Genomic DNA, 25,828 nt, shown 5'->3' on the forward strand with positions numbered 1-25,828 from the left:
CAATGGAAAACCCTGTTAATGGAAACTCAGGCCAGTTGACGCTCACAATTGGCTACCCTCCACCCGCTCCAAAAACGTATTAAATATTACAGTGCGAAGATTCCATACGTGCAGCCTGTTCTTGCTTGTTCATTCTAAGACAGAGAATTAGGACAACAATAAACGCAATCTATTAAGATCAGGTGAATATGGATGCTGCATTAAGGACAATTATGGAAATATGCAGTTGTTTTTCAGTGTAGCTCTCCTCGGGCGAGGGTGGCATGACTGCAGTAATATTTTTCAAATATTCTGACATCGCACTCATAGAAAAAGGCTAAGCCTCGCCTGTATATACAGGTCCTAACGATGAAACTTTTTTCATTTTTCTCTACAGAATAGAACTGATGCAAACATGCATTGGCATTGACCAATGACAGAAAAAAGGATTTATTTAGAATGAGGTGGAAAGTTTGAAAGTCATACACATCTACATTATGGTCAAATCTAGGAATGTCGTTTCCATTGGATGCAGAATAGTTTCGTGTTCACTAGTGATTTTTAATGTTCTACTCTCACTTTGACTAAATTCACCAGGTTTGGATCGACTGAATGTTCAGAGCTGTTTCCAGAGTCTCACCCACTCTCATGCTCTTCTGTGGGCTGGGTAACTAAGCAACATCCTCCCCCACCCCACCTTCTTGCATGATGTGCCCTGTACTCATAGCCTGTACTCCTCTACTCTGCATGCAATAACACGACCCGTCCAGCAGGTAGTGTTATTGAGTCATAGTCTTGGTGGACTGCAGAGGCAGGCAGCAAATACTCTCAATTGAATGAGTCATTCTGGGGCTGTAATGAGAGCTTTTGCTCCAAGCCTCTTGAGACAAGGACAGTGTCGCAGTCAATAAAACCTCGTAAAGGAGCTGATTGGTGACGTCATTTGCTGACCTCTCCAAGCTCCTCATTAGTGATTTGAACTGCTGAATAATTCTAGTGTCTTGGAAAGCCCCGGGAATAACCCTTTCTACAGGGTTGATTAAAGGAGAAAAAAAGACAAATCAGATAGCTAATTACACCACTTGAAAAAGGAGACTTCAGAGGCATTTCTGCACTTGTAAACAAGGTTTTACTGATACTGTTGATAGTATAGATACAGCAAATGTAAAGCCACCATTTTACTCATACCTATGGTCTTATGGAGTTCAAAATGGGCACCAGGTGGAATATAATAAATACTTGACCACAACATCTGTGCACAAGAACACTGCCCCCCAAAAGCCATAGAAATGTTTATATATCTGTACAACATTAATTTCCCCCATCAAATTACGATAGACATAAAACTTTTCAAAAAGAAAACATTTAAAAAATAAAACAACTGACCTCCATTCTTCTTTTACTTCCATATCAACTTAACTTCCAAATAGGTAACTACTAGATTTATAAGATATTATATACAGGTTTCTAAACGAGAAACTCCAAAAGGCACAATTGTCTATACAACATGTACAAAAAGAAAAGAAAAACGGGTGCTGACAAAAAGTATAAAATAAAATAATTGGTCATCATTTATGATTTCACATACAATATGACTGTCAGAAAATGTGCTTTTAGAGAAGGTTTGCAGAGCTGCATATCTCCTGAAGTGTTTTAGTTTTACAAAGTGACAAAGTAAAAAAAAAAAAAAAAGAAAGGTGGAAAGAGAAAGAGAAATTCATAGGCAGAAAAGAAAGAGCTTTTATTGGGATTCTCAGGTAGCTATGACAAGTCTATCCTCATCATCGCTGGAGGCTTCATTGTAGTCATCAGTCACTGGTTGTCTAGAGACAAGTTGCTGTTTCACTTCACTAGCCCCACCTGCGGTTGCCTTGTGTGCAACATCGCAGCCTCTCTCATCAAAGGATGAGGGGGAGGAGGGCGAAGGAGGTTGTGGTGGTGTGTTCGGTTTGTCCACCATGGCTGTAGTCTTTTTTGCACCCCATGTGTCCATAGATCTAGTGCTAGGGCTGTTTTGAGAGACCTGCTTTGACTCTGTGGATGGCTTTGCATTTGTAGGAACATCTCCTGGATTGGCTGTTGGAGGACTGGCTGAAGAAATAGGTGCTGGTGGTGATTCTGCAACCTGTGCTGGTGGAAGTACAGATGCTACACCCTCAGGGCTACGTGACATGTCCTGGGCTGCAAGAAGTGGGCTGAGAGCTGAGAGGGGGCTAAGGGATGGTATAAGGGCTGGCAGGGCAATGTTGAGGATCTGCAGGCCAGGGATTTGTGCTGGGGAAGCAGTGCTGCACTGAGGGGCAGGGCTAGCTGCCAACACTTGTACGCCTAGGGTGGCATTTAATGGCAGACTCTGTTGAGGCACCAGCTGGGTGGAGTTGGCTAAACCCACCACGCTCAAGGTCTCCAAACCCACAGGCTGCAGGGCAGTTTGGGGAGCACCAAGTGTCTGAAGCCCTGCCACTTGGCCCAGAGGGAAACAAGGCAGTACACTACTGACTGGTTCCTGAACTACCAGCGGCTGGGTTGGGGAACCCTCTGGCCGGGGCGAGGTGTTGGGTGCTGGGAGGAGGTTTCCGGTCTGCCTGTGGATCACGCTGAGTGCTGGGATGGTTAGCTGGACTGGCCCAGCCTGAATAGGTACAAATGTGGCGTAAGCAGCCAAACCGGTGGGAACAAGCTGGATGCCACCCACAGGTACCATGCTGTACGGGGAACGAGGGGGCTGTTGGGAGTGCAATGGCAGGTGGCTGAAGAGATGAGTAGTGGCTTCCACTCTGGGCTCATGGATCAGATCTGCATTTGGAAATTGCAAAGGTCCCTGAAGAGGGTAGGAAGAGGTCTGAGTACCACGGTCGACGTTAGCATTGCACTCACTTGCAGGCTGGGATTTGGTGCTTGACACTCCTTCCTGTTAAAGAACAATGTTATGAATACTTTTATCAACACTGCCAAACAACACAAAAATAGCAGTCAGTGACTACATTCAAATTCTATTCACCTTTTCATGCATTCAAAGCAGTTTTGCTGATGTGCCAGGCATGCAAGACTCAAGACATTGGAATGCATATGGTGTCGGGTACTGGTATGGGGTGAGGTGTACATGTAGAGAGGGAGGGATGCATGATGGGAAAGACAATGACTGTGAGGACAAGGATCTCACCTGGCCAAGTTTGCCACCCTTGCCTGGCACTGGGGGACTAGGGGGAACATCAAAGTCGGGGTAGTCGATGGACATCTGCCTGCAAGGTGACACTGGGCTCATCATGTGTACGGAGTCAGTATCAGAGGTGTGGGATTCTGAGGCAGGGGCAGGGTAGGATGTGAAAAAGGTGGGACTAGGGCCAGGGCTGGAGCAGGATGCAGAAATTGACATCTGTTTAACCAACGAAACTGGACTTGTCATAGCCACAGGCTCTGTCTCTGAGGTCTGGGAGTCTGAAGCTTGAGGAGGCTGAGTTTGGGGAGCTGGGGTTTGATTCGGGCTGATGGACATCTTAGCCAGCAAAACGCTAGGAGCCACGTCAGCCTGGTTAGCAGGAAGATGCTGTGGGCTTGCAGTAACAGATGGTGTTGCAGAGAGGCCAGACTCTGCCTGGCTGTCCTCCTCATCTTCTTCTTCTCCGTCATTATCTTCGTCGTCTGGGCCATCAGAGTCATCACCATCTGAGTCCTGTCTGTCAGAACTTCCTGCTCTTTCTCGATCACCTTAGGGGTAAAAACAACTTAATGAACAAAAAGAGCAGGAAGAATCGTATAATATAGCATAGTTAATTGTAGCTACTTTGAAGAGCTACAAAGTTCTACTATGAAAATTCTCCTAAGAAATTTTCACAATCCTAGTGTGACCTAAATAATGTAACCCAAAGATGACAGATTTAAATTGAATCTTTAAGTAGTGTTTGGTTTTTCAACAGCTTACACTTTTCTGAGTTATAGATTTTACATCTACTGCATAGCAAAAAATAGATGGTCTAGAAACACCCATCACATTAGATAGGGAAGACATTAACACCTCAGACCACAAATGCAGCCTGTGCTTGACAGCTTGTGTGGAACTGTGTGAGAGGAAAACAAATATGCTCTCAGTAACTGAGACCAGAGAAAGCTCACAGCTTCCCTCTCTCTCTCTTTCCTGCTAAAATTAGATGCAGCAATTTCCTCACAGTAAACGCTGTGTATGCCGCCCACATGCACCAAGAGTTAACAAGGAAAAAGACTGCATTTAGAATCTCTAATTAGACTATGGCATTGCCATTGATCACCACTGCAACAGAAGATAGCCAGGGACAATCCACATTTAACAGATGGTGCTATTATTAGTAAGCCTATTAATGGCCAGGTTGATTCTGTTGTTAAAAAATTAATATGTAATGGTGTAAACAAAACTATAGTTTGTGCTTTCTGAAGTTGGTTGGTTATGCATTGGTCCTCATGAAATAAACTCCCCTATTCAATGTCTGGTTAAGGTTGATATTCCCGAAAATGCATAAGAGTCTTCTACCTGAGTCTTCTGGGTCCTGGTCCTCAATAAAACCCACAGCAACTCCCATTTCCATGCACTTCTTGCTGTGGGCTTTGGACTTCATGTGCTTGGTTAGGTTCCCTGTGTGGATAAAGGGAACAAAGAGGTCACTCAGGTGGGAGGCGGATGCAGGGCATGGGAGTGGTTTACATAAGCATGACATATTCCCAAGCACTAGTTCTATGTAATGGGTGAGTAACTGATAAAGAAGTTCTTAAAGGAACGTGGGCTGGTCTGACACTGTGTGCTGTTCTGCAGTGCAGCGTGGGAAGTTCAACTGTGATGAATCATACAGGCTTTTTTAAGAGAACAGGCACCGTCTTCAAAAAAAAGCAGGTAAGAAGAAAACACTTTGTACAGAAATAATTTCCAACCATCCCTAAGAATGATCTAAATTACCTAACTGTTCTCAAATCCTGACACATTTCATTTAGAAAATGAACCAAATAAACATGTTTAAATTTGTCCTTATGCAAGTGTATGAGTTGGTCATATATGATGGAAGACAAAAACCAGAGGTGCTTTTTGGATAAAAAAAATTTCTGGATTAAAATTCATTTTTTTACCATCTTTTTTATCCTGTTTAATATTTTTAACAATTTGTATTAATTCTGCTCATTATTTGTAACAGGCAAAAATAACTTTTCAATAATTACCAATTCAGTAAGAAAACAAAATTTAAGCATCACAGCTTTCAAATCAGTGTTTGGGACTGAACCCACCTTTGGTCTTGAAAGAGAAGTTGCAGTGTGTACAATGAAATGGACGGATGTCCGAATGAGTACGGATGTGTTTCCGCAGCATGCTAGGTTTCTTGCAGCGGATTCCACATTCCTCACAGATGTATTTCCCTCTTCCACGCCCCCTAACGTACACATACTCCTCATTCGACTTGTAACTGAAAATATACCACAAAGAGCACATCAAAACACAATTTCCTGTTAAATAATTGGGAAGTGGGATAAGATCAATGTTAAAATTTACAAACCCTCCATCAAAGATCTTCACTCGTTGGGGTTCAGATTTGGAAGAGTCTCTGTCTGACTCTGTTTGATTAATTGGTTGAGTCTCTGGTTTTCTTTTTCCACTATTCTCAGTTGGCACAGATCTTTGCTGAATCAAAACCTGAAACAATACAAAATACAAGAAGAATTTGTCAATCATGCATGTACCATAATAAATGCATTAAAATGTAAAATAGCAAACAGTACATTCAAGCTAACTGTTAAAGCAGCATCAGTCGAATGAAAATGCTCATACTTTTGGCAAGATGTCCTTCAGGTTCCCAGAGTAGGTCAAGATGTCAGATTTCAAAGTTGTTGTTTTTGCTTGGGTGTAGTGTATTTTCTTGGATGTCTGTTTGGAGTCAAACAAGGACATGACCACTTTTGTGGGAAGCCCCAATGGATTGGGATTGGTGGGGTTTACTACCCATGCAGAGTAGGCAGAGATCCTCTGGTCTTCCTGTTGAATGTGGAGGGGTTTCCTTTTCATGAGAAAACACCAGGTGAAGGTTGTAGCTGTTTTCAGACTAGGGAAAGACAGGCGATGACTGTCTCTGGTGTTGACAACAGACACAGAAGAAGCTAACTTCACTTGTCCCTGAAATGATGAAGGCCTCAGGGGAGATTTGGATGGAGGCCAACGCTGCTCCTCAGGTTTCTCTTGTGGCTTCAGAGTGGAATTCTCTGGCATGACATAGCTTTGAACTCTGGGTGAAGAACATGTAGCAGGTGTTGTGGTAGGTGTTCTGCTCTCCATCTCGTCTTCACTGAACTCAGTTGTTGTCTGAGATACTGGTGTCTGGGTGTCCTTGTCAGCTTCTGCCGTCTCTGGCAATTGTTCTGGGGCATCAGTCTCAATTGGGCTGTCCACTGGCTCTGTGGTGCAAACCTGTCTAACCAGCATTAGCTTCCTCTGCCTGGTCATTTCTGACATCTTGGAGTTCAGGTAGTTTAGAGATCTACCATCAGTGAGACATGCAGCTCCGTGTTCATCTTTAGCCCGTTTCTGTGTCTTTTCCATAGCAATGTCCAGGCTGTTGGCAGGAGAGAGCATGCGCTTGCTTGAGGCAGTAGACTCTTGGGGGCATAAATTTGCAGATGCCAGTTTTTGTGTACAATGCAGTGAACCAAGAGACAGGATGCTTTGCTCAGTGGTTTGGTTTTGGTCAGTAGATTTCATGTTGTTTTTCATCGGTATAGCAACAGACCTAGGTTGCCAATGAGCTTGAATTTCTGGTCCAATCTTTGAATCACTGTTCACAACATGCACCGTAGTGAAGCTGACCTTGGAAACCGCAGAAGCAGGTGCTAGGGTGTGCTCATGGGTGATTAGAATCTGTGGTACAGGTGTAGATACTGGTGTTATATGAGATGCTGTATCAACTTGCGAACCAGCAGGCAGTACAATTGGGGGCTTATTGATTGCAGCCTGATAACCTGGTTGTGCTACATAGACATTTTGCATTCCATCATTTGACTGAGAGACTTTAATTTCATTAGCAATTGGTATAGTTATCACTGGCAAAGTGATCTGTGTGCCTTGTACACCTGCTAAATATGTCTGGCCTGTTTTTAGTACAGGGCAATTCATTTGGTATTTAGGTATAAAGCTCTTCTTATTTTTTTCATCAGAGCTCTTCTGAACGTCTGTCTGACCAGCCACCATTTGGACCAGAGGTTGCACACGGCATGCCACAACCCTTGAGGTCTGATGCCATGGATGTGGAAGACCATGAACTTGGGGTTGTTGGGTTTGGCTTCCAAGGTTGATGCTTTGAACCACTTGCTCATTTTTCGGTTGCGGGGCCTCTCCAGAATGTAGAACAAAAGACTGAACAAGTGTAGATGTGTTCAGATTTATTGATCTAGGTTGGGACCCAGAGCATTCGTTAGTGAAGGGGACTCTTTGGATGGGGGGAGTCTGTTTAACTGACAATTGAGGGTCTGGTGCAATCTTCAAGGACATTTGACGTACCAGAGGCCCCCTTCTTCGTTCAATGAGAGGCACCTGGGTAGTTGGAGGACTTTGTGTAATTTTTGGCAGGGCAGTCTGCATTGGTGACAAAGGCCTGCTGGGTGACATGCTGCTGCAATCAAAGGATTTGCTACGGTAGTCACAAGAAATTTCCAATGATGACTGAGTGGAGCTGATTTGTTCTGAGGTAGCGCGTCTCATCATGCCTGGCACTCCAAGAGTGTTGTTTGCTACAGGGATCCCTTGAGTTTCTGGTGGCTTCCCAACACTATCAGACCTTGATGGGCTGTCAGATCTTGGTGGATCATCTCGGTCAAAAGAGGCTGAAATACTAGAGCACCTTGACAAGCTACTATCTCTACTGAGGCTACGAGAGAGACTAGACTCAAAGCTGGATTCACCAGAAGAGTGTTCCATTTGAGCAAGTCTTATACGCTTTTTCTTTGGGGGAAGTTTTTCTGTTGGCAGTTTAGACAGACTCTCACTCCTCTGAGGCCAGTTGAATGTTTCTGTTGGTTTCTCTGTTGATTCTACAACTGGAGTTTCATGATCTCTGTCTGGTTCCTCTGTTACTAAGATTTCAGGAACTTGAATGTTGTTCTGCCGCACAAGCCGTGATTGCTGTACAGGTGTGCCATCACTAGCAATGGTAAAGGTTTGCTTACCATGAGGTTCCATTCCTTGGCTGACACATTTAGGTGTAGACATTCTGTCATGGTAACTTTGTGAAGATAAACTCACTGCAGCCTCTGAATGGCATTTTACTGTGCTCTTTACCTCCTTTTCCACAGGATCAACTGGAGATGACCTGTCAATGGACTCAGATGTTTCAAAAGAATTTGGACGGCTGAGGGAGTTGGTATGTCGAATGACTGAAGTTCCACTTCCTTGTCTCTGGAGGTCTCCTCTTTCTTTATTTGGTGTGCTGATCTGAGCCTCTCTTATTGGAGATAGCCTTGACTCCTGTGGTTCTGAAGCTCTGCCAATGATTTGTATTTGTCCTAAAATAGCAGTGTTACTTAAGGACTGGGTATGTTGAGAATAAGGTCGCCCTATCAAACCTGTAGAGGTCTGGCAGGAGTCAAAACTTCTTGAACATGGAGGAGTGGTCTCAGTTGGAGACTGGTCATCGTCATCTCCAACACTTTTAATTTTCCTTCTTTTTCTTACCGTGAGTGGTTGCTCTACAATGCCGGTAATTACTGCGTTTCTGTTTAAAAGGGGCTGCTGAATTCCACGTCTGAAAACTTCTGTCTCAATCTCTCTGGCATGCATAGGCTTGTTTTTTGGACCATGCAGTTCAGAACAATAAAACTTCTTGTGATTTTCAAAATTTTCCAGTTTTCTGTAACGGTTGCGACAAGTCTCACATTCGTACATTGTCCCTTTGTTTTGCTGGGGTTTTCGGTTTCTTTCTGTTGCATGCTCAAAAGACTTACTTCGTAGTTCATGTGTAATACTTGGTCCATGATGGCTCTCATCCATGGAATGAACAGAGATAAGAACGTGACCATCATTTGTGGACAAATCCTCAACTGCTATTTGTCTCACTAGTGTACGAGGATGTACAGCAGGATTGGGAGTAGAGGGAGCTGAAGAGAACACATCATCATTTAGTGAACTAATCTTGTCATCAAATGAATGACAGATCCTAAGTGGGTGAGGCTGAGGTGTTACATTGGGGAAGAGAGCTGACTGACCATGTGTTGTAGGCATCGAATTACTTCTTGTAATTGGTAAACAGTCGATAGCTGGATACTGTGGTGGTACAGAAAGAAGGAATACTGGCTTGGATTTGTCTGTCGGAGTGAATGGAGATTTCGGTATGTCTGAGTTGGAACTAGATCTTCTTACTGGTGGTTTTAAATCAAATTGAAAAGAGTCTTTAAATATGTAGGATTTAGGGGAGTCAATGCTACCCCTTCGGGAAAGGGAAGTCCGTCTGGGTTTGACACTGTCTAGTTGTTTGTCATCCACAACAGCCTCATTGTCTGAGATCAGCTTTGAGATACGCTCCTCAAGAGATAGAGCTTTGGTTTCTAATGGAGGACGCATTTGTCCTGAAGAAACTCGAGGCCTTTCGACAGGTGCTACATGCATGACAGTTGCCACAACTGAGGAAGGGGGAATTTGTAGGGCTTTTGTAATGTCATTTTCTGCTGGTGGAGTTATCTTAACAAAAGGACTTGGCGGACTCATAGCTTGATCTGCACTCTCAGAACGTGAAAAGTAGCCAGAGTCCGTGCTTCCAAGACTCCGAGGACTTAGCAGACACTTGCCTTGTGACTGTTGAGAGTAATCAGTTGCTTGTTGCCTTTGTAGCTGGGCATGGCTGCCTCCTAGTGGTGATTTACAATGCTGATCTTCATCTTCACTAACTGAATCTTGTAGAGGACTTGTGCAATCCATTTCTTTCAGTGAGGACAGAACCATAACATTGGACCGTATGTTTGCTGTCTGGAAATCCCTTTGCCTCTGGGCTGTGGCATGTTCAGGTGCCAAATCTGTAACTCTTGGGCTGTCTGCACGCAAAGGCGAAACATTTACAGGGTGGACAACCACTTTAGGGAGAGCAGCAGTGACCTTTGGCTCACAACCTCTCTGAGTAACCAGTGGTTTCAGAGTTTCAAACACCAGCGAATGCTCTGATTCTCCTTGGCTTCCTGGTGCCATGCCTGCACTCAGCAGACTGCTCTCAGACAATGCTGTTAGGCTGCTTTGTGAAGAATCCGGGTCTAAGTCAGCTGCACTACCTTCCTCATCACTGTCCCCGCTTTCCTCCACATCAGAATGTGTGGCCAGGCCTTTGTCCGATTCTTGAGAGAGGGATCCACTTCTGGAGTCTTTTACCAGACCCAGTTTGATGGCATGTGCATGAGACTTCTTATGCTTGTATAAGTTGCTCTTTGTCTTAAATGAAAAACCACATGTCACACATGGGTAAGGTCTCTCTCCTGTGTGGGACCGTATGTGTTTTAGAAGCACACTTGGTTTAGCACAAGCTCTTTTACAGTATTCACAGACATACTTCCCTTGTTTTTTTTGTTTTTGATCTTTTGCAGAGATGTCAGATACCTGGCTTGCACTGAAGTTGACCACATTTGTCATCTGAACAGGGTTGAAACCTGGTGTGACAGGGACTTGAATTGAGTTGGGTACTGTGGCTGACAAAGACTGGCATGTTTGAACAACAGGGGGCTGGCTCTGAGGGAAGCCACCTGATCTAAACGGAACAGGTGCGTGTGTCAAGGTAAGTGAAGGACCCACATTATAGCTTTTCTGGAATCCTGGTTTGTCCTGCTGACGATTTCCTGACATCTTCACATACTGTTGTGTTGTGTGTTGCCCTGGAGATGCCACACTGCTGTAGAACTGTTTGGCTGCGTTGAATGGTGGCACAAATGTGGGTTGTGACTGGACATTGAAATTTACAGCAGGCATAGTCACGGCATAGTCTGAATAAGTGACAGGAATGGAAACTGATTTTCCAAGATGACCTATTGGACTGATGTTCTTTCTTTCTGTCAGTGTATTGAAATCTGGCTCCATAGCCTTGAGCAGTACCTCAAGGGGAGCACTTGTGTGAGAGGGAGATGCGTTTTTGTTGCTGCCGTTGTCACACCAGCTTTCTGCCTGCACAGGCCCTGCTGCACAAAGTTCCTCTGCAGCACTTTTGTGACTGAGAGCCTGTGGCTCTAAGGTAGATGACTCCTTGTGTTCCACTTTTACTGCTCTAGATGCAGATGCATCCTGTGGTGCATCTTCAGCATCTTGAGGTTCAGGCAATCCATGCGATGGACTGCTTGAAAAAGAAGAGGAGGGTGTGTCTTCCTTGGATGAAGAAGAGATGTTTGGAGAAATTGATTTCTTGGTCTGTGATTGCTTTTTGACAGGTGATTTGGGTATTTTCTTTAGCTGGTTTTGTGCCACAACTTTTTTCCTCTTCAATCCTTTGATGCTTTCAGAGTTTCTGCCAGTACTTTCATTTATGTCTGCAGGAAAAAAAAGAAAGAAAAATTGTAATGAATAATCCAAAAAACTTTCAACATTGTCCAATAGATTTATTTTTTCAGATCAATATCAATTAAGTATTAAATTAAAATTATTTAAATAAATTAATTTTTATGACCAACCACAAGATTACTCAAAAAAAAAATCCCTGGTATTACACAATTGATCAAAAAGATTTTTAAAGGTTAAATACACATTTTTGAATAATGTTTAAACTTAATTAAATTACATGCAGTTTTTGAATTTAGAAAACTTAGAATAAACCATGTCCTTGATTACATTATTCTTAAAATTTTTATTATAACAAGAATGTTAAAGGGGTCATATGATGCGATTTCAATTTTTCCTTTCTCTTTGGAGCGTTACAAGCTCTTGGTGCATAAAGAAGATCTGTAAAGTTGCAAAGACTAGAGTCTCAAATTCAAAGAGATATTCTTTATAAAATTTAAGAGTCAGCCACGCCTACCTAAAACAGCTCGTTCTAACACACCCCAACATACCTACGTCGCTCTGTGGGAAGATTTGCATAACGCCGCCCAAATGTTCACGCAAAGAAAGAAGGCGTAACTTTTATTCTCGCTGTAGTTTTGTTGTTGCCGCCGCCGCCATGTCCTGAAGACACTGTGTGCTTCGTTGTGAAAGCGAAACTACTTTGTTTGGCCTTCCAAAAGAGGACGATATCTGCTTTCGTCTTCCAAAAGAGGACGATATCTGCTTCGTCATGCCTGGAGCTGATCCGTGCTGGTCGCTGGTGGCTTTCACCGTGGATGAAGCGGAGTCCAGCCTGGAGTCGTCACATGTCCTTCCAGACGCTCCGTCGAAATCGCCGGCCGCGGCGTTCTCAAGCCCACCCGCCTCTGCTCACTCTAACCCTCCCACCGTTCCTCACTTTAGCCCCCGGCCTCTGCTCACTGTAGGCCATGGTGTGTGACGCTATTTCGTTGTGAAAGCGAAACTACTTTGTTTGGCCTTCCAAAAATGGACACGACTAGAAATCAGTGGTTAAGTTGTATTTACAACACTGTTCCAGAACATTTTCAGACCGATGAGCTTTGTAAAAATCGACGCGTTTCAGAAAGGCGGGGTATAGAGGAGAAACAATAATGTACAGTATGTGTAAAATAATGTGTTTTTTGAACCTTAAACCGCATAAACACATTTCATTACACCAAATACACAAAATACTGTTCTTTTTAGCAGCATCATATGACCCCTTTAACCGAAACAACTGACAACTGACGTCTGAGCAATTAATTATTGACATATTACAGTAATTACATGATGTTTTATTTTTGACAGTGCAATTCAGTGTAGTGCACAATAACACAGAATGTATATCTCAGACATAAAGCACAGAAAAAGCCCAAAAACCTAAAAATGAAACAAATCTTTATTAGTGTGCTCGACTACAGATTGTAGTCAATGTTTATGTAATCTTTAAACACAAATTGCCCATGCATTTCCCAAACAATCTTCAAAACAAACATGTCTGTTCTTTTCTGCTTTCATTTCCTCCCCTTTTAGCAAAAATATTTTCATCATGCAAAGTTCATAAGCAAAACAAAATCAAACCATAGATTGCACTTTCTACAACACCTAAACATCAACATTAACTCTACGTTTAACAGCACAAATGACCCAAAATTCAGACAAAAAGATAATTCAGAGAAGTCAACAACAGCAAAAATCTTGCTAATATCCTGCTAACAAACCGAAACATACCTAAGCAACGAGTTTTGATGAATTGTAGTGTGGACAAAGTACTTAAATTTACAATCAAAATAAAATAATCCTCTTCTTAGCAAACCCAGTTCACTATAAGCTGCACCAGTGCCTCTGACAGCTAGCACATAGACAAGACTGTTTTGGAATCTAGAAGATCTCCTGAGCTGCTACTGAGGCCCACGCATCATTATGTACAAAACCCACTCTCTGTTTCTCAACCCTCTGTCACCATCCCTCTCTCACTCTCTCTCTCCAAACCTTGCCTAACTTGCTCTCCTACATCTCATTCAATACTGCAATTGTGTTAGTTAGGATGAGCCTTACCTTGTTCTATTCTTTTACAAGCTCTCAGTCAATTGGCAGAGAAAGACAATAAGAAATAATTTGCGTGTAGGTGTTTATATGGATGAATAAGCTTGTGTGAATTAATTAAATCTGTCCCTGGATTGAATGCGGTCCAGATACTCTGAGCAGTAAGACCTGAGCACCTAAGTCAACATCTAGCAGAAAACAAATCGCTCTTAATTTGGAAAAGGAAACATGGCAAAGTGTATACACAACTGAATCTTGTTCACAATTACTCATCGTTTGGCAGAGTTTACCGCATTTGCCATGTTTGGACTCTCTGTGGTCTTAAAGTTATACTGAAGGCTCTTTGTGTGCCTGATGCCAAGTAGTTACAAAACACGTAACCAAGCCTGAACATCTGTGGCAACCCTGCACTTATTAGGGTTTCCCTTCTCTACTTTGCTTGGCATGGTTGGTGGAGAGAAGTGGTTAGTATTAGAACTACAAAGTCATAATTTCCTGGATGCCTTAGGAATTCCCCAGAAATTCAAAAAGCCTGTTAGGATTTCACCAATACTTCAATCTAACTTTATTCTCTTTGTAACCTTAGTAAGTCAGTGATCAACAGACAAACGTCCTTACATTTCTAGGGAATGTAGAAAGAGGATGTGAGGACATCCACAAGCTCTGAGCTAATTAACTGCCTTTAACGGATTCAGGATTAACATGGAGATGGACTGGTGACATCACTGCCTGCTGTATTTTGAGAAGTTGTTTACACGTTTCTTAAACCAGTTGCATTCTGATGTAATCTATCCCAACATGAGCACTAAGAAAAATAGGGCCAGAATAAACTGAACATATGCAAAATGAATCCTTCATGCTACCATTGTAGATGAATATGGTCATACTATTGTATTATGGTAACAAAGGATTACATTTATTTACATTGTACAAGGTGCTTCAAAAAATTCCACAGCAGTATCATAGTGCCATTTTCTCATATAAACAAATACTGTAACAGCTTATTCAGAGTTTTTCTTTGCTTTTACATAATCTACAACACGTTCCCATTCTAACCTATTATGCAACATCTATGCTGTTTTTTCATGTATGAAACGTGGCTTTTAAATGGCTGCTCCTGCATTTTTTGATTAAGCCAAAGATGTACCGTGTGGCAAGTTTATTCACAGACTGCAAGTGCAGCAGAGCTAAATGCGGTGGCCACAGGTGAAGGCAAACAGAAGTGCTGTAACTCCTGGAAACCCCCAGGACATACAATGCACCTTCGAAAGCAGCACTCTGGCAGACCAGAGAACCTGGTCACAGATACAGTCCAGTACAAGCAAATGGTGTTTGCTTTGGGAAGCTGAATGAAGGTATGTTTGAAACAATATTCCAGAATTTGCCCTGGATTCAACACAGAAAATCTTCTGCCTTGCAATGTGGGAGGGATATGCACACTGAGAATATACAATATTAGAATGCAATTACTTATTATTATATAAGAGCAGTCAGTATTGTGTGTGTTTGTATGTACATGTGCTCTAAAATATGGGGAATGAGAAGCAATCATCTCCTTTCACTACCTTAAGTCGCACACACATACACACCCACCCACTGCATACACAAATACAAAAAAGCACTGAAAAGCAGAAGAGATTGGTGTGGTGTGTTTCAACCACAAACCCCCATTACAAGGCATTAGCAAACACTAGTTTGCTTTGAAAACAACGCCTCACTGTGAAGCGAGAACCAAAGCAGTTTCAGAAAGAATCCTCGCTTGCTGTTTGGAAAAATGCCGTGGTCACTAAGAGACTACCAGACACTATAACGGGAAAGACTCTTCACTGCAAGCAAAACAGGGTGGAGTTGTGAGGGGGTGCCCAGTGACTGAGGCTCACCCTTGATTAGCTCTTCCACCCTTTTGTTATATAACCCAATAAATTTATACATAACCCAATTTTTGCTAATCTTTCCCTTTCCCTAAGCCCTAAGGTTAAGACCCTCTCATTCCCACTCTATTCTCTTCCATTGCATCACATCACTCCTCACTCGTTCTCTTACCACTTAACTGCCTCAAGCAGCACTGCATCTCATTCATCGCCAATTATAACACCATCACATTCTGCACCATCATCTGGGGGATTTCTAGATGCCAAGTCACCACAGATGAATAAGGGCTTGAACCGCTTGGTCTAACCACACATCTAGATTTACCGGTCCTACCCTCAATCGTTTGGAGCAAACAATGGATCATATGTGCGCCAATAAATGAGGGATCATATAACAATGTTACGTAATGAACCACAAATAGGATCTCTTCCGTCCAACCCTATCCCAGAATTCCTTGGACGAGATGGTGTTCGAGAACTCCACCTGAGATGGAAGAACTCAAAGCCAGTAAATCAGAAATCAAAATATTCTGGTTGAAGCAAAAGAGAGTGGTTGCAGGTGTTGCTTCCTTAACTGTGGACTAAGTGAATGCAAAGTGGCCTCAAACGAAAGTTTCTTTGCATACAGTAGGAAAATCATTACCAAAGATAATTACGCTTGGTTTCAACTTCTACAAACCAGGAAAACTTTCCAGTGACAAGTAATTTGTCTGTTCACAATAAAAAAGCAAATGTTGCATGACACATCACAATCTCAGCCAATAAGAATGTTTGTGGTGTTTAATATAAAGCAAAGTGGAGTGAGATTTTGGACCAATGAGATTCCACTGTGGGCAGGGCTACACAACACAACAGCAAAATTGATACCAAGCAATGAACAAAATGTCAAACACATTGCAGTCTGATGACCTGACAGGAAAGGAACCTCATGACAAAATTAAGAGTGAAAGAAGAACAGAAACACTTCAGAAAGTTGCTAGTCATGAACCCAATGCAAATAATCTCCTCTAGAGATTTTCCCTTCCTCTTTTCCACTCTGATAGTGTTCTTAAATCATAGCAGATCTGTAGATGTGGTGGATCTAGTGTTTTGTGAGGAAATCCCTGGACTGTAGACCAATTGCTATCAAATGAAATGACATCCAACTATTACTGAATGGCATATCGGCCAAACCACAGAAGATGGGCAGCAGTTGGTCCACTTTCAGTTCTTCACCAGATCTTTTTCTCTTCATCCATCATTCTCTCCCACACACTTTCTTTCCCCCAACACACAAGATTTTCCTTCCAAACCAGTGACCACACCAACTCCAAACCTCAGATTCAGTGGAACACTTAGCGAGAAGATTTGGAAAACAGAGCTGCTGCACAAAGATGGCAAAGGAGGACAATAAAACAGGCTGAAATTTCCCCTGATTAATGCTGCCAGGACAACAAGGAATTCTGAAATGGCTTTCTTCCTTGAAGGAACACACATTGGTCATCTCGATTGGTCCGGGAGACTTCATTAGATGTTAGTGTATGTGCACTAACGACATAGAGGCTAATGGAAATATAATGTGATCAGAGCTCTGGTTTTAATAGCCGTGGCAGCATGAGCAGCATGTGGGTATAAATATCAGTACATGAGTGGGTAGCACTTTTTCACATAAACAAATTTAAATGGGAGCTGGACTGAGTGTACCTGTCCTAAAGAGCAGGGTCATTAGAAAAAATAGTCTCAGCCTCAGACTGTTCATTGGCCTTCTGATGCATAATGCAACAAAAATGGCAAGAGCTGGCAAAATCCACTAGTCCCAATCTGATTGGGTGGAAAGAGAAAGAAGACACCTTTTGTTCAATACTAATTATTAAAATATACATAGGCTATAAATATGTAACAAACAGGATACACAGGACTCAAGAAAAAACGGACCCAACAGTTCACAACATCCAGCTCTTCAGTGTGTAACGTGTAAATCATTAGAGGCCGCAGTATAACACTGCTGTCAGTTTTCCACACCACGTGTTTTGACAAATAACAGAGCAGGATAAAGTAATTTGCCTGATAGTGTAGGACATGTTATGGCATACAGAGGTTGAGTGCCTGTAAACCAGCCTGTCTCACACACTAACACACACCAAAGAAAAAAAAACAGCCCACAATCTAATATTAGGGAATCTAATTTAGGGAACAGTGGATCACTAAATCAGAGTGAACTGTCCAAACACTCAACAGAATTTGTACGTCTACCCCAGATCTGATTAAATCAGACAGCATCTCTGCTTTTATATCAATCTGTGGGAATCACATGACTAAAGCATCTTATGCAACCTATATGTCTCCTGTCATGCATGCAGTAACACACCACCACATCCACAAAAACAGAAAGAACAAAAGAACCACGCTGTTCAGGAGGAAAAATCTGCAAGAATGTAGTGAACTTAGCACTTCCTTTGCACGTCTTTTATCTTGCCACTTTGCACACACATAAATACTTCTTCTTTAGAAACTAATATAAAAGCATGCAACTACTCGATGCACACACTTCCGTGGAATTCACTCCAGGATTCCCCTGAATCCAGCAATCCCATGCTGTTCCGCTGGGAGAAATGGAGACAAAAACGACACGATTGCTGAAGGGTTTCCACACACAACCACACTTGGATCAATTTTGCAATGTACACCCTTGAATTTTGCAGCGGGACTGAAATAACATCCGCCTAGAACATTTATGAGCTATTTGCCATTTCAAATCTACTTGTTTCAAAACTGCACTCGGAAAAGCCTTTTGATTACATGCACAGTGACCTCTTGCTCTCTTGCAACATTTAAAAGGGTCATATCACATTTTTTTATGATTTTTTTCAGCAAGGATGCATTAAATTGATCAAAAGTGACAGCAAGGAAATATATATAATATTAAAATACATATCTATTTAAAATAAATGCTGTTCTTTGAGCAATTAATCATATTATTTACATTTTAAAATATGCTAAAAATAGAATACAGGTATTTTAAATTGCCATATTATTTCACAATATTACTGTTTTACTGTATTTTGTCTTTGGTGAGCATAAAAATACTTTTTTTCAAAAACATAAAAAAAAAATAAAAACAATTTTTGCATAACCATTCTCACATTTTACTAACTACTGCTTTTAATCTTTTGTATCACCTTACCATGAGTGGATGGGCCAAGTTTCTAAACACTGAACTGTAAATGTTCAATCAATTTTTGGACTGGTGAGGAAGTTTTGTGTTCTGAGAAAAGACCATCACAAGAGTTCACAGGGCTTCCAAGATTTACTTACAGGAAACTCTGATGAGCCTGAAGCCACCAATCAGCACGCAGGAGACAAACAAGGGAGCTGCTTACCAGAAGTAGACTCAGTAACCTCCCATCTCAGACTGCATTACACAACACTCTGTCTTCATTAGCTGCATCATCACTTGCTGTCCAAACTTCCTCTCATCTTTCTCTTGAAATGAGTAATCTCTCCTTCTCTAATTCCCTGACTCCCCTGTTGAGAGTCGAGATAAGACAAGCATGAGCGCAAGACATACAACATCGAGTTCTGCAGTGCTCCGAATAGTTTCATCTTCACAAAATCCTCAAATGGCAGAAGCAAAGATCCTTAAAACTGGAAGAGTTCTGAGGAGGCTCCAAAAACCTTTTTTTGTCCTTCTAGGTGTTTCTCGTCTGAGAACAGCAGTACTTTTAGGAACGTCTATAGAGTTTGTTAGATGTTTCTAGAGTAAGCGGCAGAGAATGGCGCATTACTGATAAGGCGCACTACTGTGAGCCCGCGGCCGCTCTTAATAATGCATGAAAATAAAGAAACGGCTGGAATCACAAAGAATGAGAGCGACTTGAAGAGAAACTCTTTCAAATGCAGAGCCACACATGAGCTTCCTACATTTTCTCAATAAATACTAAAAAATAACCTCATAAATCAATGAATATTCACAAATGATGGAGCTGGAAAAGGCTGAATAGAAGTTGAGCTCACCACAGAAAATTGACTCTATCACGCTTATAATGTAAGTCTATGGGACAAGGACGGTTTAAAATCATGTACAATACCATTCAAAAGTTTGGGTCAATAATAGAGATGTGAGGGTGTGGAAATTTTCACACCGGTATATAGACTTCAGAGGACCTCAGATGATGCCAATCCTGAAACAACATACAGAACTACCACATTTTGCTATAAGTTTGATTGCATCATATAATAATTGCTGTTAATAGTGTTCATCGTCTGTTTTATTACGTCTTAAATAGATTTTTCCGTACATTTCTGCCATATGTACATTAATTGACAGTCACCACTGATAAGCTACCACTAAATATTGTAGAAACTTAATTTGCTGTAAAGTTGCTTTGCAATGATTTGTATCGTGAAAAGCTCTGTACAAATAAACTTGACTTAAACTTGACTTGACTTGACTTGCAACAAAACCGGTATTACCGGTAACACCGGGGAGGCGGGGCTTTGGATGCTTTCACTTTATAATAGAGTGTCTGCACCTATGTCACGGTTTGGTCAGTTACCCGGATGTGCGGCCATATTGGAGATACTCGGATGTAAACAACAGCATGGATTGCACAGTTAATGTACTACTGAAGACGTTGTTCTACTAATTTATAATGTCTAAACCACAGAAAATACGTGTGGAAGCTGCTAAATTATATAGAGAAGGACTTAGTAAGCAGGAAAGGGTGCAATATTTTGACAAACTGATGTTAATAGGTGGTAAAGATCCATACGGGCTGGCTCCTTTGGCAGTTGTGGCCTAATGGTTAGAGCGTCAGACTTGCAAGCCGAAGGTCGCAGGATCAAGTCTCAGTACCGGCAGGAGCTGTAGGTGGGGAAGTGAATGTACAGCGCTCTCTTTGCTCCGGGCATTGAAGCAAGTGGCTGTCCACTGCTCCAGGTGTGTCTTCACTACTCACTGCTGTGTGTGTGCACTTGGATGGGTTAAATGCAGAGCACAAATTCTGAGTACGGGTTTCCATACTTGGCAAATGTCACAACTTTCACTTTCACGTCTTTCCTCTGTTTTTTTGCACTCTTCTCCTTGATTTGTTATAACTTTTGGCAGTCTATAGTACTCCATATGTTTTTCCCGGTCCAACCGATTAGTAAAGCCCAAAACATGACAATAATTGACCATTTTCAGCAGCAATAATCAGCTAAATTTGCGAGTTCCGTTCCGTTCAATGGCATTGTTTACGTTCAGTGCCACCAATATGGCCGACTTCTTGATTGATGACGTGTCGTAAAAACACTAATTTCGCGATCTTGGTGTCACATTTTACAAGAAAATATAATTGTCTATTGCTTACATCTTTACACCTTTCACTTTCTAAGACTAAACCGAATGATTGAAAGATGGATTCATTATTATTCTTAATGAAAAGCACACCAAACAATAAAACAGTACAATTAAACTAGCTTATATAACGTTTATTAACAAAAACGAAGATGACGAGGCATGGCATACACCACAGTCTGTATTATATGTTAAATAATAAATTACAGAAAGTTTAGCAAACACTGTGGAATCAAATAAATAAAAAAGCATCCGTAGCGTAACGTCAGGTAAACAGCAAAGACAACAGGCTTTTCAAAATGAAAACAAAATGAAAACTACATTTCAAACAGTGCTTGCATGTTTTTTTTTTTTGCCAAGAAAACCAACATGTTCACCTTCTCTGGTTTATTTAAACCGGCCTTTTACTTTACTTTTACAAAATCCGCCATCCGCTATCGTTTCCTCGTAATTTTTGCCCTGCGCACCTTCATGCTAGTGTACACCTGAAGCGCTTTTGCTGAAAGCGCCTCTCTCAGTCTCTTTACGTGATGAGAGAAATCTGACCTCTTCTGCACTGTGCTGTGGCTATTCAGCGTGCGCTGTATGGAGCAGAGCAGACACTTTCAGTCTACAATTGTAGCGTCCGTTGTCCAACTGACCTAAATGGTTTTTATTTCTATAAAAAGCAAAACGACAGTAGGGGCAGTACTGCAGTGGGCAAGTAATGTATTCGGTGTATGGCCGAACACCAAGTGATACCGATAACAGACCGCAGCAAGCCTAGTCAGTAGGCTCTAATTTAAAAAAAAATATATATATTAATAAAATAAAAAATAATAATACTTTTATTCAGCAAGGGTACATTAAATTGAACAAAAGTGACAGTAAAGGCTTTTATAATGTTACAAAAGATTTCCATTTAAAATAAATGCTGTTCTTTTGAACTTTTTATTCAAATAATCCTGAAAAAAAGTATTATGGTTACCAGCAAAATATTAAGCAGCAACTGTTTTAATGATAATAAGAAATGTTTCTTGAGCAGCAAATCAGCATATTAGAATGATTTCTGAAGGATCATGGGACGCTGAAGACTGGAGTAATGATGCTGAAAATTCAGCTTTGCACTGCAGGATATATTAAAAAAAAAAAAAAAAAAAAGAGTTCTTTTAAATAGTAATAACATTTCACAATTTTACAGTTTTACTGTATTTTTGATCAAAACATAGCCTTGGTGATATTAAGAAACATCTTTCAAAAACATTAAAAAATCTTACCGACCTAAAAAAAATAAAAAAATATAATATATAGGAAACATCACTGATGATTGTGTCCCAGCACATCTACGGATGTATCTATGCACTGTTTAACTGGCCTGCCCAGTGACTCCCAGGAACAGGCTGGGTGACAACCAAGAACAGTTTGGTGACAACTGGAGAGACAGTGACAGCCCGGAGAGACGGCCCCAGGGGCAGGAAGGGGTAGCAGCCCAACCTGCAGCTTCCGTAAGGAAGCACCCAAGCAAGCTACAGATCAAGCCACTGAGAAATACCCCCAGGGGTGACCGAGAGGGGGGGGGGATGAGAACCCCATCAGGACGGATCTAATGATGACGACTTCGGAAAATGGATTATCGACTATGATAAGTAGTTGCATTTGCGGCAAGGTCTGTAAGAACGAGAGGGGCCTAAAAATACATCAGGCCCGGATGAAATGTTTGGTGCAGGAGATGGTAGCACAGCGCACAGGATCAATGCCTGGTGAGACACAGGAGGAGCCCGGCCCGGAAGTATCCCACAGTGCCCAGAACCTCTAAGTGCCCAGCAGTCCAACTCCAAGCAGAGTAGCCCAGCAACACCAAATTAAATGGCCTCCAGCAAAGCAGCACAAGCTGTGGCAACAGTTTGATGAGGATACATCTAGAATCATCAATGCAACAGCTAAGGGAGGCATAGAAGGACGACTCCAGAACCTGACTTTCATCATTACAAGCTTTGCGATTGAGAGGTTTGGCGTCGGGGAGCCAAAGTCCAGCAAGCCTATCTACACCAAGAATTGCAGGGCAGATAAGATCCAGCAATTTCGGAAAGCGCTGCGGATTCTGACGAAGCAGTTTAAGGCAGCAGCTGAAGAGGAGAAGCCACCTCTCGCTGAGCTTCGATATACCATCACAGTATATACCATGCTGGAAGAAGCTATTGACCCTGCGAAGGGCTGAATGGCACAGGAGACGTAGGATTGAGAGAGCTAGGAGGCGAACCTCCTTTTTAGCCGACCCCATTGGCTTTACGAAGCGGCTATTGGGGGAGAAGCGCAGCAGGCGTCTGGACTGCTCTAAGGAAGAGGTAGATCACTTCCTGCACAACACCCTGAGCGATCCAGACAGAGAGCAAGAGCTAGGACTGCATACAACTCTCCTAGATGTACCAGCACCCATAGTGGAGTTTAACATCTCAGAACCCACCTGGAAGGAAGTTCAGGAGGTGGTGACAGCAGCCAGAGCCAGTTCTACTCCAGGGCACAGTCAAATACCCTATAAGGTGTATAAGCGCTGCCAAGGGCTGCGCCAAATCCTTTGGAAGTTACTCAGAGTGGTTTGGCGTAGAGGGACCATCGCAGAACAGTGGAGGCAGGCAGAGGGAGTCTGGATCCCCAAGGAGGAGAATTCAGCTAAGCTGGAGCAGTTTCGATCTATCTCACTCCTAAGAGTGGAGAGTAAGATCTTCTTTAGCGTCCTAGCCAGAAGGATGACAGACTTCCTACTGAAGAACAGGTACATTGATACATCAGTACAGAAGGGTGGTATTCCCGGAGTGCCAGGGTGTCTGGAACATACAGGAGTGGTCACACAACTGATCTGGGAGGCACGAGAGGGAAATGGAGACATATCAGTGCTTTGGTTGGACCTTGCCAATGCATATGGGTCGATGCCCCACAAGCTGGTTAAGACCACCCTAGATCGACACCACATACCCCGTAAAATCAACAACCTCATCCTGGATTACTATGGGAACTTCAGGCTGAGAGTTACATCAGGGAGCATAACATCGAACTGGCACCGGCTCGAGAAAGGGATCATAACTGGCTGTACAATCTCTGTGATCCTTTTCGCCCTTGCCATGAATATGTTGGTGAAGGCCACTGAGGTGGAGTGCAGAGGCCCCCTGTCCAAGTCTGGAACCCGGCAGCCCCCCATCAGAGCCTTCATGGACGACCTGACAGTCACTACTACATCAGTGCCTGGGTGCATGTGGATCCTTCAGAGCCTGGTAAAGCTCATTTCTTGGGCTAGAACAGGGGTGGCGAACGTCAGTCCTGGAGAGCCGCAGCCCTGCAGAGTTTTGCTTCAACCCTAATCAAACACACCTGAACAAGCTAATCAAGGTCTGAAGGGTTACTAGAAAGCTACAGGCAGGTGAGTTTTAATTAGGGTTGGAGCTGAACTCTGCAGGGCTGCGGCTCTCCAGGACCGGAGTTCGCCACCGCTGGGCTAGAATGAGCTTTAAACCAACAAAATCTAGGTCAATGGTCCTGAAGAGAGGGAAAGTGGTGGATACGTTTCGCTTCGCTGTGTATGGCGTATTAATACCATCTTTCACTGAGAAACCTGTTACTAGCCTCGGCAAGGTTTTTGACTGTAGCCTTAAAGATACAGAGTCAGTCCAAACAACTATCAAGAGGCTTGAAGCTTGGTTGTCGGCAGTGGACAAATCTGGCCTACCTGGTAGGTTCAAGGCATGGTTATACCAGCATGGCATTTTGCCCCATATTCTTTGGCCCTTGTTGGTATACGAGGTGACAATGTCAACATTAGAGACTCTGGAGAGGAAAATCAGCTGCTGCCTCCGGAGATGGCTGTGTCTGCCACGAAGCCTTACTAGTGCAGCACTTTATGGCAGGAGCAATAAGCTCCAGCTTCCTATCAGCAGTCTGGAGGAGGAGGTCAAGGTCTCTCGCATAAGAGAGGCACTGGTTTACCGAGGCTCCAGAGACTCCAGAGTGGCGTCAGCGGGCATTGAGGTGCGGACAGGTAGGAAGTGGAGAGTGAAAGAGGGGCTAGAGATGGCGGAGGGCCGACTGAGACACAGAGTGCTTGTGGGAACGGTGGAGAAGAAACTGATTTGGAATGACATCTGGAAGTCAGAGCCACAGCGTATTAAGTTCATGATTCAAGCTGTCTATGATGTGCTCCCCAGCCCGGTTAACCTGTATGTCTGGGGCAAGAGTGATGTTCCAACTTGTCCTCGCTGCCCCGGGAGATGGACCCTGGAGCACATTCTGAGTAGCTGCCCATCAGCCCTTGGAGAGGGTCGCTATCGCTGGCGACACGACCAAGTCCTGAAGTCTGTGGCAGAGGCCATTTCCATCGCAGTGGCCAATAATAAACATGTCCGCAGCCAGAGGAGAATTGCTTTTGTAAAGGCTGGAGAGCAGTCACGATCGCAGATAACACCAGCAGCCAGCTTGCTCTCATCAGCACCAGACTGGGAACTGCGGGTTGACTTGGGTAAGCAGCTCAAGTTCCCAGATTTTGTAACATCGACCTGTTTAAGACCAGACATGGTGCTGACATCTGCTTCGTCTAAGCAGGTTCTCTTGCTGGAACTGACAGTCCCTTGGGAGGACCGTATGGAAGAGGCCAATGAGTGCAAGCGGCTTAAGTATCGGGAGCTCATAGAGGAGTGCCGGAGGAGGGGCTGGAGGGCATGCTGTGAACCCATTGAGGTGGGGTGCAGAGGCGTTGCCGCCCGCTCCTTGTGTAAGAGCTTCACCCTGCTCGGCATCACAGGAACTGCAAAGAGGAGAGCTATTAAGTCTACCACAGAAGCCGCAGAAAGAGCATCGAGGTGGATTTGGATTAAAAGGTCCGAGGAGTGGGTTAGCGCTGCTGGGACACAAGTTTGGGCCTGATCAACCCCAGCTGGGTCGCCTGAGGGAGGGTGTCTGATGTTGAAAGACCCGAAACACCCAATGATCTCAGGAAACATCACTGATGATTGTGTCCCAGCGCATCTACGGATGTATCTATGCACTATAGTTTTTAATACTTTATATTTTATATTATTAAAATATATTATTTTATATTATATATTATGTGTATATATATATATATATATATATATATATATA

The 25,828-nt window shown here is 42.9% G+C and overlaps 1 protein-coding gene across 4 annotated transcripts in view; it reads right to left on the minus strand.

Moving 5' to 3' along the window:
* Positions 1-1,336: 1,336 nt before the first annotated feature.
* LOC107669983 (zinc finger protein 40-like) overlaps positions 1,337-25,828 on the minus strand; it is a 59,292-nt gene continuing 34,800 nt past the window's right edge. For 3 of the 4 annotated variants that reach the window (XM_016462421.1, XM_016462422.1, XM_016462420.1), the window contains 6 exons: positions 5,765-11,475; positions 5,493-5,629; positions 5,227-5,402; positions 4,484-4,585; positions 3,143-3,687; positions 1,337-2,890 (listed from right to left, as the gene is read on the minus strand). In XM_016462421.1, the coding sequence (XP_016317907.1) occupies positions 1,733-2,890; positions 3,143-3,687; positions 4,484-4,585; positions 5,227-5,402; positions 5,493-5,629; positions 5,765-11,475 (7,829 nt within the window). In that variant the 3' untranslated portion in view covers positions 1,337-1,732. Of the gene's footprint in view, positions 2,891-2,980; positions 3,688-4,483; positions 4,586-5,226; positions 5,403-5,492; positions 5,630-5,764; positions 11,476-25,828 lie in introns of all 4 variants that reach the window. The other variant, XM_016462423.1, reaches the window with a different exon arrangement.

The sequence above is a fragment of the Sinocyclocheilus anshuiensis genome, unplaced genomic scaffold, assembly GCF_001515605.1.
Source record: "Sinocyclocheilus anshuiensis isolate Anshui unplaced genomic scaffold, SAMN03320099.WGS_v1.1 scaffold160, whole genome shotgun sequence".
Lineage (NCBI taxonomy): Eukaryota > Metazoa > Chordata > Actinopteri > Cypriniformes > Cyprinidae > Sinocyclocheilus > Sinocyclocheilus anshuiensis.